This window comes from Oryctolagus cuniculus, chromosome 6 (genome assembly GCF_051225735.1).
Source record: "Oryctolagus cuniculus isolate XC-2025 breed Fujian yellow rabbit chromosome 6, ASM5122573v1, whole genome shotgun sequence".
Lineage (NCBI taxonomy): Eukaryota > Metazoa > Chordata > Mammalia > Lagomorpha > Leporidae > Oryctolagus > Oryctolagus cuniculus.
The window spans coordinates 429,161-455,066 of NC_142872.1; the positions used below are offsets into that span (position 1 = coordinate 429,161).

General features: G+C 62.9%; 1 protein-coding gene across 18 annotated transcripts in view; it reads left to right on the forward strand.

Moving 5' to 3' along the window:
- OBSCN (obscurin, cytoskeletal calmodulin and titin-interacting RhoGEF) overlaps positions 1-25,906 on the forward strand; it is a 115,058-nt gene that overhangs the window by 27,010 nt on the left and 62,142 nt on the right. For 14 of the 18 annotated variants that reach the window (XM_089334667.1, XM_089334668.1, XM_089334678.1 and 11 more), the window contains exons 17-41: positions 5,112-5,387; positions 7,730-8,005; positions 8,905-9,183; positions 9,259-9,525; positions 9,615-9,884; positions 10,197-10,463; positions 10,681-10,947; positions 11,125-11,237; positions 11,324-11,477; positions 11,625-11,786; positions 11,872-11,976; positions 12,642-12,908; positions 13,087-13,356; positions 13,436-13,702; positions 13,779-14,045; positions 14,124-14,390; positions 15,162-15,434; positions 15,956-16,222; positions 16,312-16,578; positions 19,055-19,327; positions 19,608-19,874; positions 20,295-20,561; positions 20,664-20,927; positions 21,220-21,483; positions 25,569-25,832. In XM_089334667.1, the coding sequence (XP_089190793.1) occupies positions 5,112-5,387; positions 7,730-8,005; positions 8,905-9,183; positions 9,259-9,525; positions 9,615-9,884; positions 10,197-10,463; positions 10,681-10,947; positions 11,125-11,237; positions 11,324-11,477; positions 11,625-11,786; positions 11,872-11,976; positions 12,642-12,908; positions 13,087-13,356; positions 13,436-13,702; positions 13,779-14,045; positions 14,124-14,390; positions 15,162-15,434; positions 15,956-16,222; positions 16,312-16,578; positions 19,055-19,327; positions 19,608-19,874; positions 20,295-20,561; positions 20,664-20,927; positions 21,220-21,483; positions 25,569-25,832 (6,180 nt within the window). The remainder of the gene's footprint in view (positions 1-5,111; positions 5,388-7,729; positions 8,006-8,904; positions 9,184-9,258; positions 9,526-9,614; positions 9,885-10,196; positions 10,464-10,680; positions 10,948-11,124; positions 11,238-11,323; positions 11,478-11,624; positions 11,787-11,871; positions 11,977-12,641; positions 12,909-13,086; positions 13,357-13,435; positions 13,703-13,778; positions 14,046-14,123; positions 14,391-15,161; positions 15,435-15,955; positions 16,223-16,311; positions 16,579-19,054; positions 19,328-19,607; positions 19,875-20,294; positions 20,562-20,663; positions 20,928-21,219; positions 21,484-25,568; positions 25,833-25,906) is intronic. The other 4 variants (XM_089334674.1, XM_089334680.1, XM_089334677.1 and 1 more) reach the window with 2 other exon arrangements.

Sequence of the window (25,906 nt, forward strand, 5' to 3'; positions counted from 1 at the left end):
GTCTGGTCAGTGTGAGCCCAGCATTCAGGCGCCATGTGGTCAGTGTGAGGCTGGCGTCCAGGCACCATCTGGTCAGTGTGAGCCCGGCGTCCAGGCGCCGTCTGGTCAGTGTGAGCCCGGCGTCCAGGCGCCGTCTGGTCAGTGTGTGGCCGGCGTCCAGGCGCCGTCTGGTCAGTGTGAGCCCAGCGTCCAGGCGCTATGTGGTCAGTGTGAGGCTGGCGTCCAGGCGCCGTCTGGTCAGTATGTGGCCGGCGTCCAGGTGCCGTCTGGTCAGTGTGAGGCCAGCGTCCAGGCGCCGTCTGGTCAGTGTGAGCCCGGCGTCCAGGCGCCGTCTGGTCAGTGTGAGCCCGGCGTCCAGGCGCCGTCTGGTCAGTGTGAGCCCGGCGTCCAGGCGCCGTCTGGTCAGTGTGAGGCCGGCGTCCAGGCGCCGTCTGGTCAGTGTGAGGCCAGAGTCCAGGCGCCGTCTGGTCAGTGTGAGCTTCGGTGTCCAGGCGCCATCTGCTCAGTGTGAGCCCGGTGTCCAGGCGCCGTCTGGTCAGTGTGAGGCCGGTGTCCAGGTGCCGTCTGGTTAGTGTGAGCCCAGTGTCCAGGTGCCGTCTGGTCAGTGTGAGGCCAGAGTCCAGGCGCTGTCTGGTCAGTGTGAGGCCAGAGTCCAGGCGCTGTCTGGTCAGTGTGAGCTTCGGTGTCCAGGTGCCGTCTGGTCAGTGTGAGCCCGGCGTCCAGGCGCCGTCTGGTCAGTGTGAGCCCGGCGTCCAGGCGCCGTCTGGTCAGTGTGTGGCCGGCGTCCAGGCGCCATGTGGTGAGTGTGAGGCTGGTGTCCAGGCGCCGTCTGGTCAGTGTGAGCCCGGCGTCCAGGCGCCGTCTGGTCAGTGTGAGCCCGGCGTCCAGGCGCCGTCTGGTCAGTGTGAGGCCAGAGTCCAGGCGCCGTCTGGTCAGTGTGTGGCCGGCGTCCAGGCGCTGTCTGGTCAGTGTGAGGCCAGAGTCCAGGCGCCATCTGCTCAGTGTGAGCCCGGTGTCCAGGCGCCGTCTGGTCAGTGTGAGGCCGGTGTCCAGGTGCCGTCTGGTTAGTGTGAGCCCAGTGTCCAGGTGCCGTCTGGTCAGTGTGAGGCCAGAGTCCAGGCGCTGTCTGGTCAGTGTGAGGCCAGAGTCCAGGCGCTGTCTGGTCAGTGTGAGCTTCGGTGTCCAGGTGCCGTCTGGTCAGTGTGAGCCCGGCGTCCAGGCGCCGTCTGGTCAGTGTGAGCCCGGCGTCCAGGCGCCGTCTGGTCAGTGTGTGGCCGGTGTCCAGGCGCCATGTGGTGAGTGTGAGGCCGGCGTCCAGGCGCCGTCTGGTCAGTGTGAGCCCGGCGTCCAGGCGCCGTCTGGTCAGTGTGAGGCTGGCGTCCAGGCGCCGTCTGGTCAGTGTGTGGCCGGCGTCCAGGCGCCGTCTGATCAGTGTGTGGCCGGCGTCCAGGCGCCGTCTGGTCAGTGTGAGGCAGGCGTCCAGGCGCCATGTGGTCAGTGTGAGGCCGGCGTCCAGGCGCTGTCTGGTCAGTGTGAGGCCGGCGTCCAGGCGCCGTCTGTTCAGTGTGAGCCCGGCGTCCAGGCGCCGTCTGGTCAGTGTGAGGCCGGCGTCCAGGCGCTGTCTGGTCAGTGTGAGGCCAGAGTCCAGGCGCCGTCTGGTCAGTGTGAGCTTCGGTGTACTGGCGCCATCTGCTCAGTGTGAGCCCGGTGTCCAGGCGCCGTCTGGTCAGTGTGAGCCTAGTGTCCAGGTGCCATCTGGTCAGTGTGAGGCCGGCGTCCAGGCGCTGTCTGGTCAGTGTGAGGCCAGAGTCCAGGCGCCGTCTGGTCAGTGTGAGGCCAGAGTCCAGGCGCCGTCTGGTCAGTGTGAGGCCAGAGTCCAGGCGCTGTCTGGTCAGTGTGAGGCCGGCGTCCAGGTGCCGTCTGGTCAGTGCAAGCTCGCTCAACGCCCTCAGCCCCCTTCCGGTCAGTGCAAGCTCAGTCTCCTCAACCTGGTCGGGGTTCGGGAGCCCAGTTGTGCGTGGAGCTCTCTGAGCAGGAGTCTGGGACATTCTTCCTCCTCAGTGGGTGTGGCTCTCCGTGACCGCCAGGCAGCAGGTGCAGCCCCCAGTTCTGTTTGGATGGCTGCATGAGGCAGAGGGACTAGGGGCCTGGCAGGTGCCTGCCTGTGGCCTTTAGAGTTGTGGTTTTAAAGCAGATATGATTTTGCTTTTGTGTTCCGTTTGGTGCTGCATGTCACAGTTCCTCTGGAGTTGGGTTAGAAAGTTTAGGGGTGGAGGAGGAAGCTTCTGCCATGTGGTCTGCTGCATTCAAAAGCAGCAGCACAGGGAGGAAAGTGCATCTGGCTCCATGGCACGTCCTGGTGGCCAATGCATGTAGCTCTGTGGTGTGTTCCAGTGGCCAGTGCGTGTGGCTCCATGGAATGCCCCAGTGGCTAGTATATGTGTGGCTCTGTGGAATGCCCCAGTGGCTAGTGCGTGTGGCTGTGTTGTGGCCCAGTGGCCAGTGTGTGTGGCTCTGTGGAATGCCTCAGTGGCTAGTGTGTGTGTGGCTCCATGGCATGTCCTGGTGACCAGTGCCCCCATAGCAGTTTGCAGTTGGGTCACAGGTACTGGGCCATGGGTGTCTAGACTGTGAAAATCCCACCCTGTCTCTGTGAAATATTTTGAGAGAATGCAACAAAATACTTTGTGCTGATGAATTTGAGAAACTGTGACAATTTGGCCAATTCCTAGTAAATTGTACAAAAGCTGAGGTAGGGCATGGGAACCTTAAGTCTTCCTGTATCCTGTAAGTGGACGATCCCCATAGTCAACAGCAGTCTGCTATGTGGGCCAGATGCCCTGGAAAACAGTGGTTCCGTGTCCTTGGGGATTCTTCTAGAGGACAAAAGGCAGGCATGGCACACGAATCACTGAGTGCTGACAGGAAGCAGAAGGATGTAAATCAAGGTGCACAGATGATGGGCAGTGAGGGCAAAGTCAGGGAATACCAGCGGCCTGTGTTCCCCCATGCCTGGGGGTTAGTGCTGTGCCTGGGCTGCTGTCCGGGTTGCAAGACCAGTCAGTGTGATAAAGGCTCGTGCTGCTTCCTGCCAGGGGCTCTTCCTCCGTGTGATGAACAGTGCAGAGTCACAGGTGGACACTGGACACAGGGGAGGGACCTGGGAAGCCCTGAGTGGGGAAGAACAGCAGACGTTGTGAGGAGGGTGGCAGAGGCCAGGAGAGGTGGACTTGGCCTTGCAGGTGGTGGGGAGTGAGTGTTGGACTGCGTGTTGCTGTGGGCAAGGCTAGCATGGGGCCGGCTGATAAGCAGAAGTTTCTTGGATAGGAGGGGCGTGGCCAGGTTTCTGAAGTTGTGTTCGCTTATTAGAGAGATGGAGAAGGATAGAAAGAAGGGGCTGAGGGGGAGGGCACGTGAGCTAACCGCCCCTCCCCATCCAGTGGTCTACTCCCCAAGTGCCTGTATTATTGACCAGTGCTGGAGCCAGGAATCAGGAACTCGATATAGGTGTCCCATGTGAGTGGCAGGAACCCAATTGCTTGAACCATCACCTGCTGCGGCCGGGGTGCACCCTGAAGGAATCTGGAGCCTGGAGGAGGAACTGGGTCTCAAACCCAGGGAGCTGAGTGGACTGTGAGCATCTTAACAACTCAGCCAAAGGCCAGCCTCAGAAGATGAAATGCAGCAAGCTTCCCAGTAGCTAGCGCCAAGATGATCACTTCTGACTCCAAGTGTAAAAGAGGTCTGAGCCTGGAGGGAGGGCTTCCTGTATGTTGTGAGACAATTCAAAAATCTGCACAACAGCCTTTGATGGAAGCAGGTTCCAAAGGCAGCACAGAGCAAGCATGAACCCTGCAGCCCCATCGTGAAGACACAGTGACAAGGATGGGGTCTCAGTGTGGGACATGAAGACCCCTGTTACCATGGGGACACAGGGACAGGGACAGGGTCTCCGTGTGGGAGGTGCAGACCCCTGTTACCATGGAGACACAGGGACAGGGTCTCAGTGTGGGAGGTGCAGACCCCTGTTACCATGGAGACACAGATGAGGATGGCGTCTCAGTGTGGGAGGTGCAGACCCCTGTTACCATGGAGACACAGGGACAGGAACAGGGTCTCAGTGTGGGAGGTGCAGACCCCTGTCACCATGGAAACACAGGGATAGGACCAGGGTCTCCGTGTGGGAGGTGCAGACCCCTGTCACCATGGAGATGTGATGACAACAGGGTCTTGGTGTGGGAGATTCTGAGATATAGGAGGGGATGGTGGGCCTAGACACACACCTGTGCATGTGTACAAGTTACCACCTTTTTCTCCTTTTGCTCTTCTCCTGGCGTCTAAGCAAGAAGTAGAAAAGGATGGGGTTTTCAGGGGCAGTCTGTGGACACGAGGACACTGGGCTTGTGTCACAGAGGACATCCATGGGCAAAGAAAAACCCAGGAGGCACACAGGGATGAACACAACACAAAAATTGAGACTCACCATGCTGTGGTGGACAGAACACTAGGCTCCCCGAGGCACGGCACGTGGCCAGTGCCCTCAGGAAAGCGGGAAAGGAATGTCTGTGCATGAGAGGACTCACACGGGCCTAAGAGGAAGCCGCGCAGCGAAGGGAATCCAAGAACACAACACGCAGGGACAGGGAAGGACAAAGAGCTTAGACGGGGAAAGGACACCAAGTCCGGTCATGGAAAAGACGTGCATGCTGAGATGGCAGGGGAGCAGGTGCCCAGCGAGACTCAGCAGGGGCAACATGCAGATCAGATGGGCACTAGGAAGCCAAACAGGCACTGACTGGGTAAGCTGGCTGTCCCAATGAGAGTCTGGCATTGCCAGTGAGGGCAGCTGCACCTGCTCCCAACCTCAGCCCTCCCTGGCGCAGGTGCACAAGGACACCGTCTGCCCCAGCCTGGAGCAGCCATGTTCAGCGGTGGGGTGTCCACAGGTGTGGTGCTTGTGCTCAGAGCCCCAGGGCTGCTGCAGGCCACACGGCGCAGGCAGGGCCTGGGAGGGCCTGAGCCCCAGCCTCACTCCGGGCCCCATTTGTGTAGGGCTGCCTTCCTGACCTGCACAGTGTCTGACCCCGTGTGTCCTCCCCGTCTGTCCCCAGAGCCCAAGGTGGTGTTTGCCAAGGGGCAGCCGGCGCTCAGCCAGGTCCAGGCCGAGGCGGGGGCCAGCGCCACGCTGAGCTGCGAGGTGGCCCAGGCCCAGACGCAGGTGACGTGGTACAAGGACGGGAAGAAGCTGAGCTCGAGCTCGAAGGTGCGCGTGGAGGCCGCGGGCTGCACACGGCGGCTGGTGGTGCAGCAGGCGGGCCAGGCGGACGCCGGGGAGTACAGCTGCGAGGCCGGGGGCCAGCGGGTCTCCTTCCGCCTGGACGTCGCAGGTTCGTCGTTGGGGACACTAAGTCAATGTATTTGTTGAGTATTCCAGGCTGTTGGCCCTGGTGGTCAGTGGTGCACTCTGTTAGACTTCCCCCAGGGCTCCTGTCCCCTAGGTCTGCCCAGGCTCCGGTGCTTACTGGGCAGCGTCTGAGCCCTGTGTGTTCAGGAGGCACAGGGGCTCTGTCCCTGTCACAGCTCTATTCTCCCATTCTCTGCCTCTGTGACTTGGCTCTGCGGCTCGCGTGGGAGATCGGCAGCTCACGTGTGGCCCTATGGCACATCTGTGGCTCCCCTCAGGGAAGTACGAATCCATGGGCCCAGGATGAGCGGTCTTTGTCCTGCTGTCATGCTTGAGGGCCTCCTGGGACTGAACGGGGACGAGCAGGTGTACTGGAGCCTCTGGTTGTACTGCTTGTCATAGCACCTGAGGGTGGTGCCGGGCTCGCAGGTGCGGGCCTGGACTCCCTGCTCTTGGGTGCGTTGCCACTTAATGTTGAGTTGTGACAGCATCTCAGTTTCCCCTGCGGTTTGATTGGATGTGTTGAAAATGGAAAGGCGCGGCAGATCAGGCTGCACCAGCACACTCGGTACAGGGGCAGCGGCTGGCAGGTGGGCGTTCCTTCACCCTTGTGACTTATGTGTGGGTGGTCGAGCGGGAGAGCGCTGAGCCAGCGTTGCTCTGTGCCAGTGTTTGTGTCCGTCTCAGAGGGGTTGTGGCTCAGGTTGGCCTGTGTGTTGGCGCTGCCGGGGAGCCGTGGCTGTGGCGGTGCACGGAGTAGGCACACTGGTGTGGCTGCATCCAAGGTGTTACTGGCTGAGAACAGGTCAATTTTCATGCACGTACGCTTGGCATTGCTGCATCCCTGGAAAGCAGTATCAGAACTCGCACACGACGGGGTGGGCGCCCCTGCTCTCCTAGAGCCTATTGAAGATGTGGCAGATCTCACAGCCCCGGGCTCTGCTCATAAACTGTGCCGCTCACAGCACCTTGGAGAGGCGGCTTGTTCCTCTGCCTGCTGTGTGTAGCTAATGTGCACCAAGATCAAAAGCTGAACAGGCAGGTTTGAACTGGGCAGTAGCCTCTTAACAACATTGAGAGACACGTGTCCGGAGCCAGAGTTCAGCGCCTCACCAGGTGGGGATGACACTGCAGTGCCAGGTGGATTTAACACGGGCTGAGTGGCATGTGCAGGAGGCTTGATGAGAAGACTGAGGGAGAGAACAGTATGTCCCCAAGGGCGGCACCCCAACTCCAGGCGTGCCTGCTGGACCAGCGGCTTGGCGGACCCCTTGATTCACCAAATGGTGGTGTAGGACAATTGGCTCACGTCGCAAGGGCAGGGGCCCCTTGGAGGAACTCTGCTGCGACCACAAACAGCCAGCACTGCCCAGTGTTGGAGGAGCAGGGAAACACATGAGATGCAAAACACGAAAAACCCAGGCTGGAATCACAGACAGCTTGACGGACGCTCACGTGAGATCCGCTGAGGGTTACCCCAGAGAAACCAGGAGAAACTCTTCTTCACCCACTGGCAACGGCAGGTGGCAGAAGACTAACACACGGCTTAGGGAAGCTCAGGAGAGCTGGTGATGGTGACGGCTGGCTGCAGGCTTTGCAGGAGAGATGGGAAACACTGTTGCAGCCACAGGAGGGGCTGAGCTGCAAGGGAGGTGCTCCTGGCACCCCACAGGCAGGTAGGGAGGGCTAGGGAGGGCTCGAGATATTTTCCGAAGCAGGCAACAGCCAGCTCAGAGGCAGCTCTCTGAACAGGCAAGGTCTCTTGCCCCTTGTTTTCCCTGGTGCCAGGTTAGCTGGGGAGGAAGGGCATTGAGAGAAGGGGTGGTAAGACAAACCATGTGGGGAAGTCAAGCGGGTACCTGCCTTGTCAAACCGGAGTGTGGAAGGGGAACCTGGGGAGTGAAACCACACAGGAGCAAGTTGCCGACCACAGTCAGCAGGAGGGACTCCAGCGTGTGGATCAGGATGGGCGCCCAGAGGCCACGGCAAGTTCAAGCTTCCCCACTCGTTGCAGCAGCTGCCCGTTCCAAGTGAGAGTCTGGCATTGCCAGTGAGGGCAGCTGCACCTGCTCCCAACCTCAGCCCTCCCTGGCGCAGGTGCACAAGGACACCGTCTGCCCCAGCCTGGAGCAGCCATGTTCAGCGGTGGGGTGTCCACAGGTGTGGTGCTCACGCTCAGAGCCCCAGGGCTGCTGCAGGCCACACGGCGCAGGCAGGGCCTGGGAGGGCCTGAGCCCCAGCCTCACTCCGGGCCCCATTTGTGCAGTGCTGCCTTTCTGACCTGCACGGTGTCTGACCCCGTGTGTCCTCCCCGTCTGTCCCCAGAGCCCAAGGTGGTGTTTGCCAAGGGGCAGCCGGCGCTCAGCCAGGTCCAGGCCGAGGCGGGGGCCAGCGCCACGCTGAGCTGCGAGGTGGCCCAGGCCCAGACGCAGGTGACGTGGTACAAGGACGGGAAGAAGCTGAGCTCGAGCTCGAAGGTGCGCGTGGAGGCCGCGGGCTGCACACGGCGGCTGGTGGTGCAGCAGGCGGGCCAGGCGGACGCCGGGGAGTACAGCTGCGAGGCCGGGGGCCAGCGGGTCTCCTTCCGCCTGGATGTTGCAGGTATTTGCCCTGGTTGGGCAGTCGGCGGTCAGTGCCTAGTCCTCTCACTGGACGCGAGCTCCCTGCAAGGCTCCCCGTGCCCTGGGCTCCTGGCCTGGCTGGCCCCAGAGTCTGCAGCTCATGTGGCCACTGCTGCTGTCTCGTTCTGGTACCTGCAGGGAGAATCCTCAGCAGAGGGTCCCTCCGGCGGGGGCGTCTCTGTGGCCTGGGCCTGTGGGACAGGCCATGCCGGGCTGGTGCCAGTGAACATTGCAGCTGTCCCCCAGCCCTCCTCCCTGTAGCAGCAGCTGGAGAGGGAACTTGGCCTGTGTGGGCCTGGGATCCCTTCCTCCGGCCATCGAGTCCCGACAGCCTACTGTTCTGAGGTGGGCTGTGGGACAGCCCCTGCTCAGAATTCCACTGGGCCGTGTCCTGCCAGGCTCGTGTGCCCCTGCCCTCAGCTCCTCCTCCTGGGCTGCCCTGTTCAGTGTCCTCTCTACTCACACACCTGCAGGGCTGGCACGATGGTCCCCCAGCAGACCCTTGGGAAGCCTGACGCACTGTCTCCCAGCAGCCCCTGTGCCCACCGCCCGGGTCTGACCCTGACCTCCCACAGCCTGCACCCAGCCCCCTCAGTGTCTGCTGCTGCTCTTCCTGTGTGTCCAGTGCTGGCCATGCATCCCTGGGGCAGGGCTGTCCACTCCTGGTGGGACCACAGCTGGGGCCCTCAGGCCTGCAGTCCAAGGCGGGTTCTTGGGGGCTGAGTGCCGTGGCCCAGTGTGGGCATAGGTGGGCCTTCTGCCTGTAGGTAGCCCCGCCCAGCACACCTGGATCCCTGCTCCCACGAACTCACCTGCCCCAGAGCCCCAGCCTCGCCCAGCATACTCAGGGCCCTGCTGTCAGCTGCTCTCCTCCCCCAGAGCCGGAGCCCGGAGCCGCTGGGAGCCGGGGCCGCAGGGAGCCTGTGGTGGTCAAAGAGCATGAGGACATCGTCTTAGTGGCCACGCTGGCCACGCCGTCCGCGGCTACCGTGAGCTGGCTCAAGGACGGTGTGGAGATTCGCCGCAGCCAGCGGCATGTGACAGCCAGCCAGGGGGACACCCACACCCTGACGGTGCGTGGTGCCCAGGTGCTGGACAGTGCCGTCTACAGCTGCCGCGCAGGTGACAGGGGGGAGGACTTCGCCGTGCAGGTGCAAGGTGAGCACAGGTGTGGGGACGGGGGGCGGTGGTGGGTATGGGGCCGCAGCCCACTGAAGCCTGCCCTGCCCACAGAGGTGGCCGCCATGTTTCTCCGGCCGCTGGAGCCTGTGAGTGGGGAGCTGGGCGGCTCTGTGACGCTGGCCTGTGAGCTGAGTGTGCCCCAGGCCCCAGTGGCATGGCGCTGCGGGGACATACAACTGCGGCCTGGCCGGCGCTTCCAGATGGAGGCCACGGGCCCTCTGCGTATGCTCACTGTCTTGGGGTTGCGTGCTGAGGACGCAGGCGAGTATGTGTGTGAGACCCGTGACGACCGCACCAGCACACACCTGTCAGTTCACGGTAGGCACAGAGGCGCAGGGCAGGGCGGGCACTGCCTGTCCTGGGCCCCTTCCCGCTCTACTCAAGCCTACCTGCCCGCCTACCCACAGTGCCCCGTGTGGTCAAGTTCACGTCCGGGCTGAGCGCTGTGGTTGCCGAGGAGGGCCGCGAGGCCACCTTCCAGTGTGTGGTGTCCCCGGAGGATGCGGCAGTCACCTGGTACCGTGACGGTGCCGAGCTGCAGCCGGGCAAGAAGGTGCTCATTTCCCGGAGTGGCGCTGGCCACAGCCTGACCATCTCCTGCCTGGCCCTGGACGATGCGGGCCAGATCTCTGCCAAGGCGGAGGGCGCGTCCACCTCGGCCACCCTGCGGGTTCGCGGTGAGCAAGAGGCCCCGGCCCTTGGGGCACACCCTGGTTTGGCCGAGTCCGGGGTAGTCCTTGCCAGTGCCTGCCCGTGTCCTGCTGGCGTAGATGACCTCATGGTCCTTGGTGGGCTGGAGGGGCTGGGCTCCTCTGTAGTGGACAGCAGGTGGCCATGGTGAAGAGCCACCCAGAGAGGCAGAAATGCCAGAGCCTAGATTTCATTCCACAGCCAGTGCCTGTGGCTGGGAGCTTGTGCAGGTGCAGGAGCTGGTGCCGTGGGTTTGGGCTGGAGTCCCGTGGGTGATCCTGCCTCTCCCCTTGCCCCAGAGGCCCCAGTGCTGTTCAGGAAGAAGCTGGAGCCTCAGACGGTGGAGGAGCGGACCTCGGTGACGCTGGAGGTGGAGCTGACGCGACCGTGGCCGGAGGTGAAGTGGACGCGGAACGCGGTGGCCCTGGTGCCTGGTGAGAACGTGGAGATCCACGCCGATGGAGTGCGCCACCGCCTGGTCCTGCACAGCGTGGGGTTTGAAGACCGCGGCTTCTTTGGCTGCGAGACACCTGATGACAAAACGCAGGCCAAGCTCAGCGTGGAGAGTGAGTCTGGGCAGGGGTCCTGGCCTCGGGATTGGGGGAAGGGCTCCCTGGAGAGTTAGCAGGGAGGGGGCTGAGGAGGGGTTAGGGTGGTGCACATGCAGGGAGGGCCTGTGGGGCGGGGCTCTGCAGGCTCACCCCTCCCCCACTGTGTGTGTGTGTGCTATCTGCAGGGGGTGGGGCTCTGCAGGCTCACCCCTCCCCCATCACGTGTGTGCAGTGCGTCAGGTGCGGCTGGTGCGTGGCCTGCAGGCGGTGGAGGTGCGGGAGCAGGGCACGGCCACCATGCAGGTGGAGCTCTCACACGCCAATGTGGAGGGCAGCTGGACCAGGGATGGCCTGCGCCTGCAGCCGGGACCCACCTGCCACCTGACCGTGCATGGCCCCACTCACACCCTCACGTTGTCGGAGCTGCGGCCGCAGGACAGTGGCCTGGTGGCCTTCAGGGCAGAGGGCGTGCACACCTCGGCTCAGCTCGTCGTCACTGGTGCGTTGCTGAGGGCTGCAGTGCCTGTCCTGTCCCCGAGTGGCCCAGGGGGGTGGTGGGGGCGGTGGAGCCTGCGGGGGGCTCCTTCCCAGAGCTGGCTGTGCCTCTCCCTTGTCCCCGCCTGGAAGGCGCCCTGAGCCCTGCTTCTCCCCACACCGTCCTTGCCCATCTCCCCAGAGCTGCCGGTGCACTTCCGCCGCCCGCTGCAGGACGTCGTGGCCACAGAGAAGGGCAAGGTCACCCTGGAGTGTGAGCTGTCGCGACCCAACGTCGCCGTGCGCTGGCTGAAGGTGCCTCTGCCCTCACGGTCCCCTCTGTCCCCTGCCTCTCGCCCGGCTGGCCCCGCTGGGACCTGACCGGGCCTTGTGACCTCCAGGATGGCGTGGAGGTGCGGGCGGGCAGGACTGTGGGCATCACAGCCCAGGGCGCCTGCAGGAGCCTCACCCTCTTCCGCGTTGAGCCCGGGGACCAGGGCATGTACGTGTGTGATGCTCGAGATGCTCAGACCTCCGCCTCCCTGACGGTGCAAGGTGAGAGCAGGGCAGGTGGCTGGGTAGCGGGGGGCTTGAGGGCCTCGTCACCCCAGTGCCCCCAGCCGGATCCTGGCCGCCCTGGCTCAGGCTTCACAGCGCTCTGCAGACAGGCCAGGCGTAGCAGGCCCCCTGTCTCCACCCCAGGCCGCGACATCCAGCTCCTGCGGCCCCTGGAGGACGTGGAGGTCATGGAGAAAGAGGGTGCCACCTTCTCCTGCGAGGTCTCCCACGACGAGGTGGCCGGCCAGTGGTTCCGGGAGGGCACTAAGCTGCGGCCCAGTGACAACCTGCGCATCCGCCAAGAAGGTAAGGGCGGCGGGGCGAGGGGCGGGGTGAGGGGTGGGGGCTGCCCCTCCCCTGGTAGACACTTAGCTTTACACTGTGTCCCCAGGGAGGACACATACCCTCATTTACCGGAAAGTGCTGGTGGGTGACGCAGGGGAAATCAAGTTTGTGGCAGAAGGAGCCGAGTCTCGAGCCCAGCTCCGAGTGAAAGGTACGGGGCCTGGCGGTGCCGGGGTCGTGGGGGGTTTCTGGCGGTGCCAGGGTCATGGGGGGGGTTTCTGGCAGTGCCGGGGTCATGGGGGCGTTTCTGGCGGTGCCGGGGTAATGGGGGGGGGTTCTGGCCGTGCCGGGGTCATGGGGGGTTTCTGGTGGTGCTGGGGTCATAGGGGTGTTTCTGGCGGTGCCAGGGTCGTGGGGGGTTTCTGGCGGTGCCAGGGTCATGGGGGTGTTTCTGGTGGTGCCGGGGTCATGGGGTGTTTCTGGCGGTGCCAGGGTCGTGGGGGGGTGGTTTCTGGAGGGAGCCTGTCTCCTCCCTGTGGGAAGCTGGGCTGTGGTCCCCGGTGTGCCCCCTCGTTAGGAGCAGATGGCAGAGTCCTCTCTCCTGGAGACGAGGAGTGTGTGGCCAGCTGCTGGGGTGCTCTGCCCTGGCCGGTCGGCGAGGGGTCTGTGGACAGATGTGTGTGGCGGCGTTGGGTGGGGGAGGGCTGTGTGGGAGAGGGGACAGCTGGTTGGAGGCCAGCGCAGCGGCTAAGCAAGCCATCCTTGTTGGTCATTGCTGAAGACAGCTGTGGGGGACACTGATCTAACCAGCTGCTGTCCCGTATGGCTGGCTGGGGCCCCCAGCCCTGGGCCCTGACCCCACCGTGCCACCTGCAGAGCTGCCGGTGACCCTGGTGCGCCCTCTGCGGGACAAGATTGCCATGGAGAGGCACCGCGGTGTGCTCGAGTGCCAGCTGTCCCGGGCCAGTGCACAGGTGCGGTGGTTCAAGGGCAGTGTGGAGCTGCATCCCGGGGCGAAGTACGACATGGTCAGCGACGGGGTCTACCGCAAGCTGGTCATCCGGGACGTGCAGCCCGAGGACGAGGACACCTACACCTGCGACGCTGGCGACGTGCAGACCAGCGCCCAGTTCTTTGTGGAAGGTGTGGGGTGTGCACGGGAGGGGTCTCCGGCAAGCTCCCTGGCACTCTTGGGGGCAGCTGTGCGTGACGGGCTGGCCAGGGGCAGGTGTTAGCTCAGGAGTGGCTGGGAGAGGGTTTGTTTGCAGACAGGGGCCTGGAGCCCAAGGAGGGGACCCCCATGACCGCCCCTCCTCTGCAGAGCAATCCATCAGCATCGTGCGGGAACTGCAGGACGTCACGGTGATGGAGCCCGCCCCAGCCTGGTTTGAGTGCGAGACCTCTATCCCCTCGGTGCGACCACCCAAGTGGCTGCTGGGCAAGACAGTGCTGCAGGCTGGGGCGGACGTGGGGCTGGAGCAGGAGGGCACTGTGCACCGGCTGACTCTGCACCGCACCTACTCCACCATGACGGGGCCTGTGCACTTCACCATCGGCAAGGCCCGCTCCTCCGCCCACCTCGTGGTCTCGGGTGAGTACAAGGCTGCTGCAGGTGGATGGGGTGGGGGTGGGGCTTCCTGTGGCTGCAGCCTTGTCCCTCCATTCTGCAGACGTCCCTGTGGTGCTCGTGCGGCCGCTGGAGCCCAAGGCGGGCCGTGAGGGGCAGTCGGTGGTGCTGTCCTGTGACTTCAGGCCGCCCCCCAAGGCCGTGCAGTGGTACAAGGAGGACACGCCCCTGGCTCCGTCCCACAAGTTCAAGATGAGGCTGGAGGGCCAGATGGCAGAGCTGCGCGTCCTGCGGCTTACACCTGCTGACGCCGGCGTCTACCGGTGCCAGGCGGGCAGTGCCCAGAGCGACGCTGTGGTCACTGTGGAAGGTAGGGAGGAGGAGGCGGGGCCCCCGGGAGGGTCTCGGGGGGCAACGGTGCTGAGGCCCTATTGTGCCCCTCGCAGTGCGGGAGGTGACTGTGACGCAGCCACTGCAGGATGCCGTGGCTACCGAAGGGGGCCGGGCCTGCTTCTCGCTGGAGCTGTCGCATGAGGACGAGGAGGTCGAGTGGTCGCTCAACGGGACGCCCCTGTACAGTGACAGCTTCCATGAGATCAGCCACGAGGGCCGGCGGCATACGCTGGTGATGAAGACCGTGCAGCCAGCCGATGCCGGCACCGTGCGCGCCGCCTCCCCCAAGGTGTCGGCCTCTGCCCGCCTGGAGGTCAAAGGTAAGCCATCCCAGGGTCTGTGGGCCCCTCCCATCCAGTGATGTGCAGGCTCCTCACTGGCCCCGGCTGTGCCCCCAGGGAAGCCAGTGGTGTTCCTGAAGGCGCTGGACGACGTGTCGGTGGAGGAGCGTGGCACGCTGACCCTGAAGTGTGAGGTCTCCAGCCCAGAGGCCAGCGTGGTGTGGTGCAAAGATGGCGTGGAGCTGGTGCCCGGTGACAAGTGTGACTTCCTGCACACAGCGTGCATGCGTGGGCTCGTGGTGCGTGACCTGAGCCGTGAGGATGCTGGCCTGTACACCTGCCGGGTGGGCACCGAGGAGACCCGGGCCCGGGTCAGTGTGCACGGTAGGTGCCCGGGGCGTGGCCTTCCTCTTCTGTCCTAGGCAGCCCACTCCACTGCCTGAGACTGGGGGGATGGGTCGGGGAGCCTCCTGCAGCAACCCTGTGGGGCCCGGGTGCAGGCAGGAACCAAGGCTGCAGCCACTGTGGCTGGTGCCGGTGGTCCCTGTGGGCTGGAGACGGTGGTCTATGCCTCAGGATGTCAGAGGCAAGGGGGCGGGGTGCAGAGCCTGGTGGTGAAGGGGTTGGGGACGTCACGAAGGCCCCCGCAGGGTCACCTGGCTGTCATACCCAGCCCCACCCCCTGGAACATGCCTTGGAACCAGGGCTCCCTCACCTGCTGGGCGGCCACCTGGCCTCCCCTGTGCACCTGCTGTGCTGGCTCCACCATTGGTGGCCCTGCTGTCGGTCCCCAGAGCATGTTTGGCACACGGCCCCGCCACCCTGTGAGGGGGCCAGCACAGTGGGTCAGAGCTGGACTCACCCTCGACACGGTCTCCTCCATCCAGGCTCCTGTCTGCCCTGTCCATCCTATGTTGTGAGCCAGTGCCATGGTAGGCGGTCCTTGAGTTCTCAGCCACCCTGATTGGAGCTCACAGCTGTTGGTCATCCAGACTCCAGGCCGACAGTGCATGTGGCAGTGTGGAGCTGCCATCGGGCTGGGGCTGGGGTGGATGGTCTTTCCCACCCTGGCCCCTGGACAGGGCTGCTGCTGGTGTAGGTGCTGTGGGGCAGTCGCGCGGCCAATGTAACCCATGTGTCCCCCGTGGCTCACAGATCTGCTTGTGGGCATCACCAAGAGGCTGAAATCCGTGGAGGTGCTGGCTGGAGACAGCTGCAGCTTCGAGTGTGTCCTGTCCCATGAGAGCGCCGAGGACTCAGCTGTGTGGACAGTTGGCGGGAAGACGGTGGGCACCTCCGGCCGCTTCCAGGCCACGCGCCAGGGCCGCAGATACACCTTGGTGGTCCAGGAGGCCAAGCCCAGTGATGCCGGGGAGGTGGTCTTCTCGGTGCGGGGCCTCACCTCCAAGGCCTCGCTCGTCATCAGAGGTGGGTACCATAAGCATCAAGGGACTTGCTGCCACGGGCTGGGACCCCTCGTCGGCTCCCCTTCTGCAAGCAGTGGAGGCTGGAACTGCCTGCCGGGCCGTCCTGGCACCTGGGGGATGAGCCGCTTCAGACCTCTGTGCAGCTGCTCCATGTGCTAGCTCCCACCTGCCCAGCCAGTCTGGCTGCACTCAGCTGTGATGTCGCTGTCGCTGAGGCACCAGCCACAGCCTCACTTGGAGTTGAACCGACTCTGAAGAAGCAGAGAGCCTGAGACTTCTTGGTCTTAGCCCTCCACCCCTAACCCCCGCCATCCACTGGTGCCTTTGTGAGAGCAGGCATCTGGTGTCTTGGGGCCCTGAGATCCCGGAGCCTGGGGTGGTAGGGCCTGTGGTCCCAGTCTCTCAAGGACAAACACTGCCAAGTACCTCTCCTTGCCCTGGCCCTGGCTGGGTGGTGGTGGGGCCATGGCTGGGGCTGGGGCTGTGGCAAGGCCTACAGGTAGTCGTCTCTGCTCCCTTCAGAGCGGCCGGTGGCTATCACCAAGCCCCTGGAGGACCAGCGGGCAGTGCTGGGGGAGGACGTGGTGCTGAGCTGCGAGCTTGCCCGCGCCGGCAGCTCGGTGCGCTGGCTGAAGGACGGGAAGGCCATTCGCAAGAGCCAGAAATATGACGTCCTCAACGAGGGTACCAGGGCCATGCTGGTCATCCGGGGGGCCCAGGTCAAGGATTCCGGTGTGTACACCTGTGAGACGGAAGCTGCCAAGAGCACTGCCAGCCTGCGCGTGGAAGGTCAGTGCCGAGGCCCCGTGTTGCAGGCGGGCGGGGGAGGGCCGGCATGGGGCTCGAGCTCACATCCGGTCTCCACCTCGCTGCCCCAGAGAAGGCAAACCGGTTCACCGAGGAGCTGGCTGACCTGCAGGTGGAGGAGCAGGGCATGGCCGTGTTCACCTGCAGGACAGAAAGCCCGGCCGCCCAGGTGACCTGGCGCAAGGGCCTCATGGAGCTACGGGCCTCAGGGAAGCACGCGCCCAGCCAGGAGGGCCTCACCCTGAGGCTCACCATCAGCACCCTGGAGAGGGCAGACAGCGACACCTACGTCTGCGACATCGGCCAGGCCCAGACCCAGGCACGGCTGCTGGTGCAAGGTGAGGCGCAGGCGTGGGCTCCCTCAGAGGTGCCCCTGGAGCCTCGGGCGAGCCCAGCTCTCCCCAGCTGCCTTCTGGGAACTGGCTGACGGCCCTGGTCGGTCCAGGCATGCATTTCCCTGCCGTGCAGGCTTGCGCCAGACTCTGGCGTAATCTCTGTGTGCACACATGATGGGGGCTCCCTGACCCCGATGTGCTGGTGGCCAGGAGACCTCGGGTGCTCCCGGGGAGAACCCACGTTTGGGCGATGATGATGATGACGTGCGGGGCTTTTCGTCGTCACTGTTGGGTGTCAATTTGCACCCAGGACGAAGGCTGAGGGCCGTGGTTCCAGCTGCTCTGCAGATGAGCGGCACAGAGCCAGCACCACAGGGTGCTCCTGCAGCTCCTGGGGCTTTGCCCACTCTGGAGTCCTGTAGCAGTCCCGGGCCGAGCGTGCTGGAGGTCTCTCCTGGGGTCTGGTCCAGGGAGTAGCAGCTGACAGCTCAGAGGGCTCGGCGGTCAGCAGAAGTAGGTTGGGGGGACTTCAGAGACTTCATAGGAAAATGGATTTCGTGCAAAAAATGTAAAAACCCAGCTGTGGGTCTTTTGTTGTGTGCATTTTCCATGGCACGAATGTCCCATTAACTTCTCGGAGGCTCCTCTGTTGTCAGTGCCTCCTCGGGCTCCACAGCCGTAACTGCAGAGTTCTGAAAAAGTTATGGAGCTGAGCACCAGCAGACAGTGTGACAGCTACTGACACAGCTTCTGTGTTGTCAGGAGTAGCTGCAGGAGACTTACATGCGTGTAGGTGCGTGTGCGTGTGTGGGGGTGTGTGCATGCGTGGAGGCGTGTCCACAGATTCTGTGCAATGCAGCTCCTTTCCTGTGGCAGCCAGGAGCGCCATGGGGTTCGGCATCTCCAGGGGTCCTGGCCCCATCCCTTGTGGACGCGAGGGGCCTGGGTGGACAGGAAGCCTCACTCTAGTTTTCCCTCCTGGCTCAGCGAGCCCAGGGAAGTGTTTGTAGCATCGTGAAGGTATCAGCCTGTGAAACTGGCACTCGGTGAATCGGACAGGGCTGAGTCAGCGTGACGGGAGGTGACCTTGCAAACTCAGAGCACACAGATGTCCGCCGGCTGGTCGCCAGGCCACACCAGTCTTGTGCTCGCTGGAACCCACTCCGGCATGGTGGCTGCGGTCCTCTGGCCCTGGGCTTTAGACCCACTGGCCACGGGAGCACAGGGTCTGAATTCAGCTTGCTCCTAGGTTCTTCCTAGTCTTTTACTGTCCCTGACTCACGGCAGACACATCTGCCTTCGGGAATTCACGACTCCCCCCACCCCCACCCCCAGCGCCTGATTTGGGTCTCGAGTGGTGGCTGCTCTGTCACCTTTGTGGCGTCTGCTGTGTCTGCGGGTGCCTTCCTTGCGTGGGGAACCTCCAGCCCCTCTTGTCAAGTCTCCCTGGAGGAACTGAAGGAATCGCTCCTATCTGGGGCTGCTGAGGCCGAGGGGGAGGTGGTGCCCCCGGGAGCTGGGGGGGCCTGGCAGGGGCCAGGAGGGGTGGCCGTGACTATTCTCCAGGCTTCTGTTGGTACGCGAGTGAGCGTCACACGCGGTATTGGTGGCTGGCACGGCGTGTTGGGAAGCACAGTCCAGTAGGAGGGGACAGCAGAGGGCATCAGCTGTCACACTGCACCCAGGTGGCCTGTGGGCTGCGGATTTGCACATGGAGCATCACAGAAGGGTTGCAGAGGTGGAAGCAGGAAGTGGCTCAGGATCTGACCTAGGACCATTTAGCGCTGGCCCACCTGCTGTTTTCTTCCTCTCTCTTTAAAGATTTATTCATTTATTTGAAACTTAGAGGTCTTTCATCCACTGGTTCACTCCCCAAATGGGTGCTAGGCTAGGACTGGGCCAGGCCAAAGCCAGGAGCCATGAGCGTCATCCAGGTCTCCCATGAGGTTGCAGGGGCCCAAGCATTTTCCCAGGTGCATCAGCAGGGAGCTGGATCAGAAGAGGAGCAGCTGGGACTCAAACTGGCACCTACATGGGATGCCAGCACCGCAGGAGGCAGCTTTACCTGCTATGCCACAGCACCAGCTTTTTTAGAAAATACTTGAGAGGCAGAGAGAGACAGACAGAGGCATAATGAGAGAGAAGCATAGATAGAGACTTAGAGACGGGGACAGAAAAAGAGCCAAAGAAAGGATGAGAGAGACAGATACAGAGACAGAGAGACCAAGAGTCAGGCACAAAAACAGACAAAGAGAGAGACAGACACAGAGACATAGACAGATACATAGAAAGACAGAGACACAGACACAGAGAGACAGAGACAGACACAGAGAGACAGAGACAAAGACACAGAGACTGAGACAGAGGTAGTGAGCTCCCACCTGCTTGCTCGCCCCAGTTGCCCTCGCCGCCGCTTGCTGCCAGGCTGAGCCGTCCCAAGCCGGGCAGCCGTGGCCCTGATGCGCTGTCTGCCCTGCAGCCCGCAGGGTGCTCATCACGGAGGGCCTGGAGGACGCCGAGGTGCAGGAGGGCTCCTCAGCCACCTTCTGCTGCCGCATCTCCCCTGCCGACTACGAGCCGGTGCACTGGTTCCTGGACAAGACGCCCCTGCAGGCCAACGAGCTCAACGAGATGGAGGCCCAGCCCGGGGGCTACCACGTGCTCACCATGCGGCAGCTGGCACTCAAGGACTCGGGCACTGTCTACTTCGAGGCGGGTGACCAGAGGACCTCGGCTGCCCTGCGGGTCACTGGTGGGTCTGGTGGGAGTGCCAGGTGGTGTGTGTGGCTCAGGGAGGCCCCCTGGCAGCCCAGACAGCAGCGAGGAGTTCAGGGCGCATGGAGAAGGCGTGACTGCCTGCCTGTGCACTGGGGGTTCCAGGCCCAGGGAGGTGAACTTGGAGGCTGGATGAGGCTCTTTCAGCGTGAACCCCTCTCTCGTGGGCATACAGAATGCGTGGGCAGTGGGCAAACACTGGCCTGGGCCAGGGGCTCGTGAGCAGCAGCCCCCCTGCTTCTCCCTTTGCCCCCCAGAGAAGCCGAGTGTCTTCTCCCAGGAGCTCACGGATACCACAGTCACTGAGGGTGAGGACCTGACCCTCCTCTGTGAGACCAGGGCACCTGTCAGCCCCGTGCGCTGGACCAAGGATGGGAAGACCCTGCGGCCATCTGCTCGGTGCCAGCTGAGCTACGAGGGCCGCCGGGCCCAGCTGACCATCGTGGGCGCTGCCCTGCAGGACGGTGGCCGTTACAAGTGTGAAGCCGGGGGCGCCTCCAGCAGCTCCATCGTCAGGGTCCACGGTGAGCACTGGGCGTCTGCGGCCGTCCTCGCCCAGGCAGGTGTGGGCGGGAACAGAGGGCTGCCCCCAGGAGCGTGGGCACCTGCACTCTACCTGCACTGGGGCTCCCCAACCCTGACTTCAGCTCATGGCCCCATGTGTGGCCGGCAGTCTCTTGCCTTTTTCCTCAGTTGTGAAGTGGGACTTTGCCCAACCCCTCTCCCAGGGCAGCAGGCAGACACACACAGGGCCTGCTCCGCGCCCTCCTGCACCCTGATCCTCTCTCCCCGGGTCCCTGGCCGAGCACAGACCTTCTCTGGTGCTGGGCTCGCCTTGCTGTCGCCCCGCAGGCCTCTCCCCTGCCCTTCCCTGGGTCTCACAGCCCCCGCCGCCGCCCCTGGCGTAGAAGGGGCCTCAGGTACAGCCCTGTGCCTATCTGCAGCTCGGCCAGTGCGGTTCCAGGAGGCGCTGAGGGACCTGGAGGTGGCTGAGGGTGGCGCCGCCACGCTGCGCTGTGTGCTGTCAGCTGTGGCCACACCTGTGGAGTGGCGCCGGGGAGACCAGGTCCTGAGGCCCAGCAGCAAGTATGGCCTGCGCCAAGAGGGCGCTGTGCTGGAGCTGGTGGTTCGTGACCTGCAGCCCCAGGACAGTGGGCAGTTCTCCTGCTCCTTCGGAGACCAGATGACCTCAGCCACCCTCACCGTGAAGGGTAAGCCGCCCTCGCGGCCCTGCCCCCATGGCCCCTTGGGGTCCTGCCTGGCAGAGGTGGAGAGTGAAAGCCGTGCTCTCTGTCTGTCTCACCCGGCCACAGCTCTGCCTGCCCAGTTCGTAGGGAAGCTGAGGAACAAGGAGGCCACAGAAGGGGCCACGGCCACGCTGCGGTGTGAGCTGAGCAAGGCGTCCCCTGTGGAGTGGAGGAAGGGGTCTGAGACCCTCAGAGACGGGGACAGACACAGCCTGAGGCAGGAGGGGGCCGTGTGTGAGCTGCACATCCGTGGCCTGAAGGTGGAAGACGCTGGAGAGTACTCGTGTGTGTGCGGGCAGGAGAGGACCTCGGCCACGCTCACTGTCAAGGGTAATGCCCTATGGCCACGCAGCTCTGTGTTCTGTGGTGCTGGCTTGGTGCAACCACATCTTTTCTTCCCATGTTCCCCTGCCTCTGTGCCTCTCTCCTCCCTTCCCTCTGTGGAATCCCCTCCAACTTCCTGGGCTGCTGTAAGAGCCAGGAGGTGCCAGCGGCAGGAGCCAGCCCCCCGTGCTGAGAGGGGGGCTGTTGGATGCCACATCTTGTACTTAGTCTTGTAACATGCTGTCCCTAAGAGTGCTCCAGGGAATCTGACATTCTCTGTCCGTCTGATCCTCCCCAGCCCTGCCTGCCCAGTTCATAGAGAAACTGAGGAACAAGGAGGCCACTGAAGGGTCCACGGCCACGCTGCGGTGTGAGCTGAGCAAGGCGTCCCCTGTGGAGTGGAAGAAGGGGTCTGAGACCCTCAGAGACGGGGACAGACACAGCCTGAGGCAGGAGGGGGCCGTGTGTGAGCTGCACATCCGTGGCCTGGCCGTGGAGGACGCCGGGGAGTACGTGTGTGTGTGCGGGCAGGAGAGGACCTCGGCCATGCTGTCCGTCACAGGTAATGCCCTGTGGCCTGTGTCTGTGCGTTCTGCAGTGGCCTCTGCCCAGCCTTTCTGTGCTGTGGCCCTTCCTGCTCTCATGTCTGTGCCTTCAGCGTGCGTGTCTCACGCCATCTGCAGAGACCCGTCTCGGAGCTGGGAAGCATAGAGCACAGGCCCTTCCCAACCCCGTGGGGTTGCAGTCAGGTGTCCAGGGTGTGGGGAAACAAAACCCTACAGAAACTGCAGCTACAGATCCTCGGGGTGCACAGCAGGGGGAGGGGGAGGGAAGGAGGCTGAGAAGAGGCTGCAGAGCAGAGACTTTGTGGGGAAAGGCGGAGCCTGTGTGGGCGTCGCTGGAAGCAGGGAGGTGAGGTCACTGCAGGAGGTGAGGGCGTCATGTGGAGGTTTGTGTTGTGTGGGAGTAAGGGGTTTGTGGGAGATCAGGGTGTCGTGTGGAGGTCAGGTTGTTGTGAGAAGTCAAAATGTCACCTGGAGTGAGGGCCTTGTGGGCAGTGAGGGCGTTGTGTGGATGTGAGGGCATTGTGTGGATGTGAGGCCTTGTGGGAAGTGAATGCATCATGTGGAGAGGTGAGCATATCATGTGGAGGTGAGGGTGTTGGAGGTGAGGGTGTGGAGGTGAGGGTGTTGTGTGGAGGTGAGGCCTTGTGGGAAGTGAATGCATCATGTGAGAGGTGAGGGTGTGGTGTGGAGGTGAGGGTGTGAAGGTAAGGGTGTTGTGAGGAGGTGAGGGCATTGGAGGTGAGGCCTTGTGGGAAGTGAATGCATCATGTGGAGAGGTGAGCATATCATGTGGAGGTGAGGGTGTTGTGTGGAGGTGAGGGTGTTGGAGGTGAGGGTGTGGAGGTGATCACGTCGTGTGGAGGTGAGGCCTTGTGAGAAGTGAATATATCATGTGAGAAGTGGGCATGTCATGTGGAGGTGAGGCCTTGTGGGGAGTGAGGGTGTTGCGCAGAGGTGAAGGTGTTGTGTGGAGGTGAAGGAGTTAGAGGTAAGGGTATTGAAGGTGAGGGAGTTGTGTTAGAGGTGAGGGTGTTGGAGGTGAGGGAGTTGTGTTAGAGGTGAGGGTGTTGGAGTTGAGGGTGTTGTATGGAGGTAAAGGAGGTGGAGGTGAGCACGTCATGTGGAGGTGAGGGTGTGGAGGTGAGCACATCGTGTGGAGGTGAGGGTGTTGTGGGGAGTGAGGGTGTGGAGGTGAGCATGTCATGTGGAGGTGAGGGTGTGGAGGTGAGCACATCATGTGGAGGTGAGGCCTTGTGGGGAGTGAGGATGTAGAGGTGAGAGTGTTGTGGGGAGTGAGGGTATGGAGTTGAGGGTGTTGTGTGGAGTTGAGGGTGTTGGAGGTGAGCATGTCATATGGTGAGGGTGTGGAGGTGAGCACGTCATGTGGAGGTGAGGCCTTGTGGGGAATGAGGGTGTGGAGGTGAGCACGTTGTGTGGAGGTGAGGCCTTGTGGGGGTGAGGGTGTGGAGGTAAGCATGTAAGGTGGAGCTGAGGGTGTTGGGAGTGAGGGTGTTGGAGGTGAGCACATCGTGTGGAGGTGAGACCTGGTGGGGAGTGAGGGTAGCAAGTGGAGGAGAGATGGGAGATGAGGGGATGTCAAGGCCCATTTGTGTGGGCTCCTGTCCTCGATGTCCATCAGGGGTCCTAAGGAAGGGCTGACGTCCTTGGCTCTCGGTGGTCCAGCGTCTGGCGGCCACTTCCCAGGTCCCTGTGTGGCATCTGTGGCCCATTTCTCATCCACTGGCAGCACAGTCGGATGCTTTCCCTGTGCGTGTCCCGCCCTGGCCCATCTGCTCAACCACAGGGTCTGAGGCCTGAGCAGGTCAGAGAAGGGGCCATGGACTCAGCGAGGCCACCCCTTGTGGCATGTTGGAGGGGCTGAGATCCGTAGAGGTGGGGACAGAGGTGGACTAAGGTGGACGTGCTCCTGACCTGCAGCCTGGCTAAGCGGGTGCTGGGGTTTTTGGTGCAGCTGTGGGTGGGGCAGACCACGGCTAGCACGGAGCTCACCAGGGGAACTGAGGTGCCCAGGATGCGTGCCTGAGTCCAGGCCCTCACTGCCACTTAGCGGGGGAGCTCCCAGCCTCGACCAAGCCAGGTCTCGTCCAGGGAAGGAACAGGACCTTGCAGGACTCACCTTGAGTGTCCGAGGAGCTGAGGGCCCAGCGATCTCAGTTCCAAGTGCTCAGGGACTGTTGTGTGGCTTGGGTGGCCTCTTGCAGGGGCAGCAGGTACAATACAGGCGGGTATCAGGGAGGACTTGAGGCATCCTGGAGAGGAGGGAGGACACCAATGAGGGGTCCTCTTGTCCAGGAACCTGGGGTCTCCACCCCCACAACAAGGATGCATCTTCAGGGCAGTGAGGATGGTTCTCGGAGTGGACATGGCCTTTGGTCTGCTTGGGCCCTGGCAGGCGGCTCCTGTGTGGAGAGGCCAGGTGCTGTGCCATCTTGAGCTACATGGGTGGTGTGCAGTGTCCACAATCTGGAGGCTCCTGGTCCTCATGCCACTGGACCCATGGGGAGACCACAGAGGGCTATAGGCTTGGAGGTCATGGCATGGGAACACAAGTTGGAAAGGAGGAGACCACAGAAGAAGCAGCCTTGTCTCTCCATTCCAGCAGGTGCTGCCAGTGGCCATGCTGGGTGCCTGATGCAGCTGCTTCCAGATCTGAGATGTCCCAAGCGGAGTCCTGGTGCCCGGCCCAGGCCACACGTGGGCTCTCCTCTCAAGGATGCTGGGTGGGGGACTCCTCTGTATCTGAAAATTACTGCTGCACCACGAGGTCCCAAGGGTGCCCAGGTTGCTGTGTTCTTCAAGGCCTCTGGCAGGATGGACCTGGGCTCTCCTGGGGTCCCAGTCTCTGGCTGGTGGGCAGGAGCGGCTTCCCAGCCTCAGTGCACAGGAGCCTCAGCATGTGGGACCTCAGTGCCCAGGGCCAGCATCCAGGACCCTTAGTGCCCAGGACCCTCAGTGCCCAGGGTCAGTGCCCAGGACCCTCGGTGCCCAGGGTCAGTGCCCAGGACCCTCGGTGCCCAGGGTCATTGCCCAGGACCCTCGGTGCCCAGGGTCAGTGCCCAGGACCCTCGGTGCCCAGGGTCAGTGCCCAGGGCCTTCGGTGCCCAGGGTCAGTGCCCAGGGCCTTCGGTGCCCAGGGTCAGTGCCCAGGGCCTTCAGTGCCCAGGGTCAGTGCCCAGGACCCTTGGTGCCCAGGGTCAGGGCTCAAGAGTGTTAACCACTCTGACCAGCTGCACATTTCTTCATCTGCTCCACCTAGAAACCAAGGAGCGTGCTGGGAGTGGGCTCTGCCTGTGGGAAGGGCACAAGCCTGGGGTCCTAAGGCCACTTGCTCCAGGTGGGTGATGGCAGCCTGTCCTGTCCTGCCCCGGGTGTGCCTCCATCTGGTCTGTCTCAGGCGCACGTCTCAGGCGCAGCAGCATGTGAAGGAGAACAGAGCTGGCAGGAGCTTCTGGGACAGCAGGAGGCAGCCCACCTGCATCTCCTTCCTCCAGCCATCCATCGAGGTTATGGAACATCTAGACTTGGGAAGCCATGGGAGGGAGGCCACAGCATGATGGGAACTGAGCGGTCCAGCTGAACTGGGCCTTTGATCAGTGCCAGACAGCCAAGCCAGGAGAGGCCGTGGAGATGTGGGGAAGCTGTTACCCCTGGGCTGTTTCCACGCCCCTTTCCTGTGGAGTCCTTGGTGAGGATCTGACTTTCCTCTGTCTTTGCTGGGCTGTGCCTGGATGGGCTTTTCCAGGCTGTTGCCTGCCCACTCACACGTCGGCGTGTCCATGTGTGGATTTCCTCCCAAGCCTGTTGCATGGTTGAGTATCCATGTCTGACCCCAACCTTGCTCAGACCTACCGATGCCTTCGGTGTCCCCCCCAGCCCTGTCAGATTCACGCCAATAAGAAACCAGAGGAAGTCACAGAGGAACACAGCCATGGCATGCAGTCTGCAGAGGGCAGCCTCAGTCCACCTAGAGAGGGGCCAGGGTCCAGTGAGATTAGAATCCTTGTGTTGTTCTGTCTCTCCCATGTTCTCAGTGATGGTGTTGGTGTCTGACTCTCTATAGCCCTGCCTGCCAAGTTCATGAAGGGACTGAGGAACCAAGAGGCCACAGAAGGGGCCACGGCCACACTGCGGTGTGAGCTGAGCAAGGCGTCCCGTGTGGAGTGGAGGAAGGGGTCTGAGACCCTCAGAGACGGGGACAGACACAGCCTGAGGCAGGAGGGGGCCGTGTGTGAGCTGCACATCCGTGGCCTGAAGGTGGAAGACGCTGGAGAGTATTCGTGTGTGTGCGGGCAGGAGAGGACCTCGGCCACGCTCACCGTCCAGGGTAAAGACCACACACAGCCACGTGGATCCCATTTGCTGCCTGCCCCCACCCTTCTGTTCTCGGCTCTCTTCATC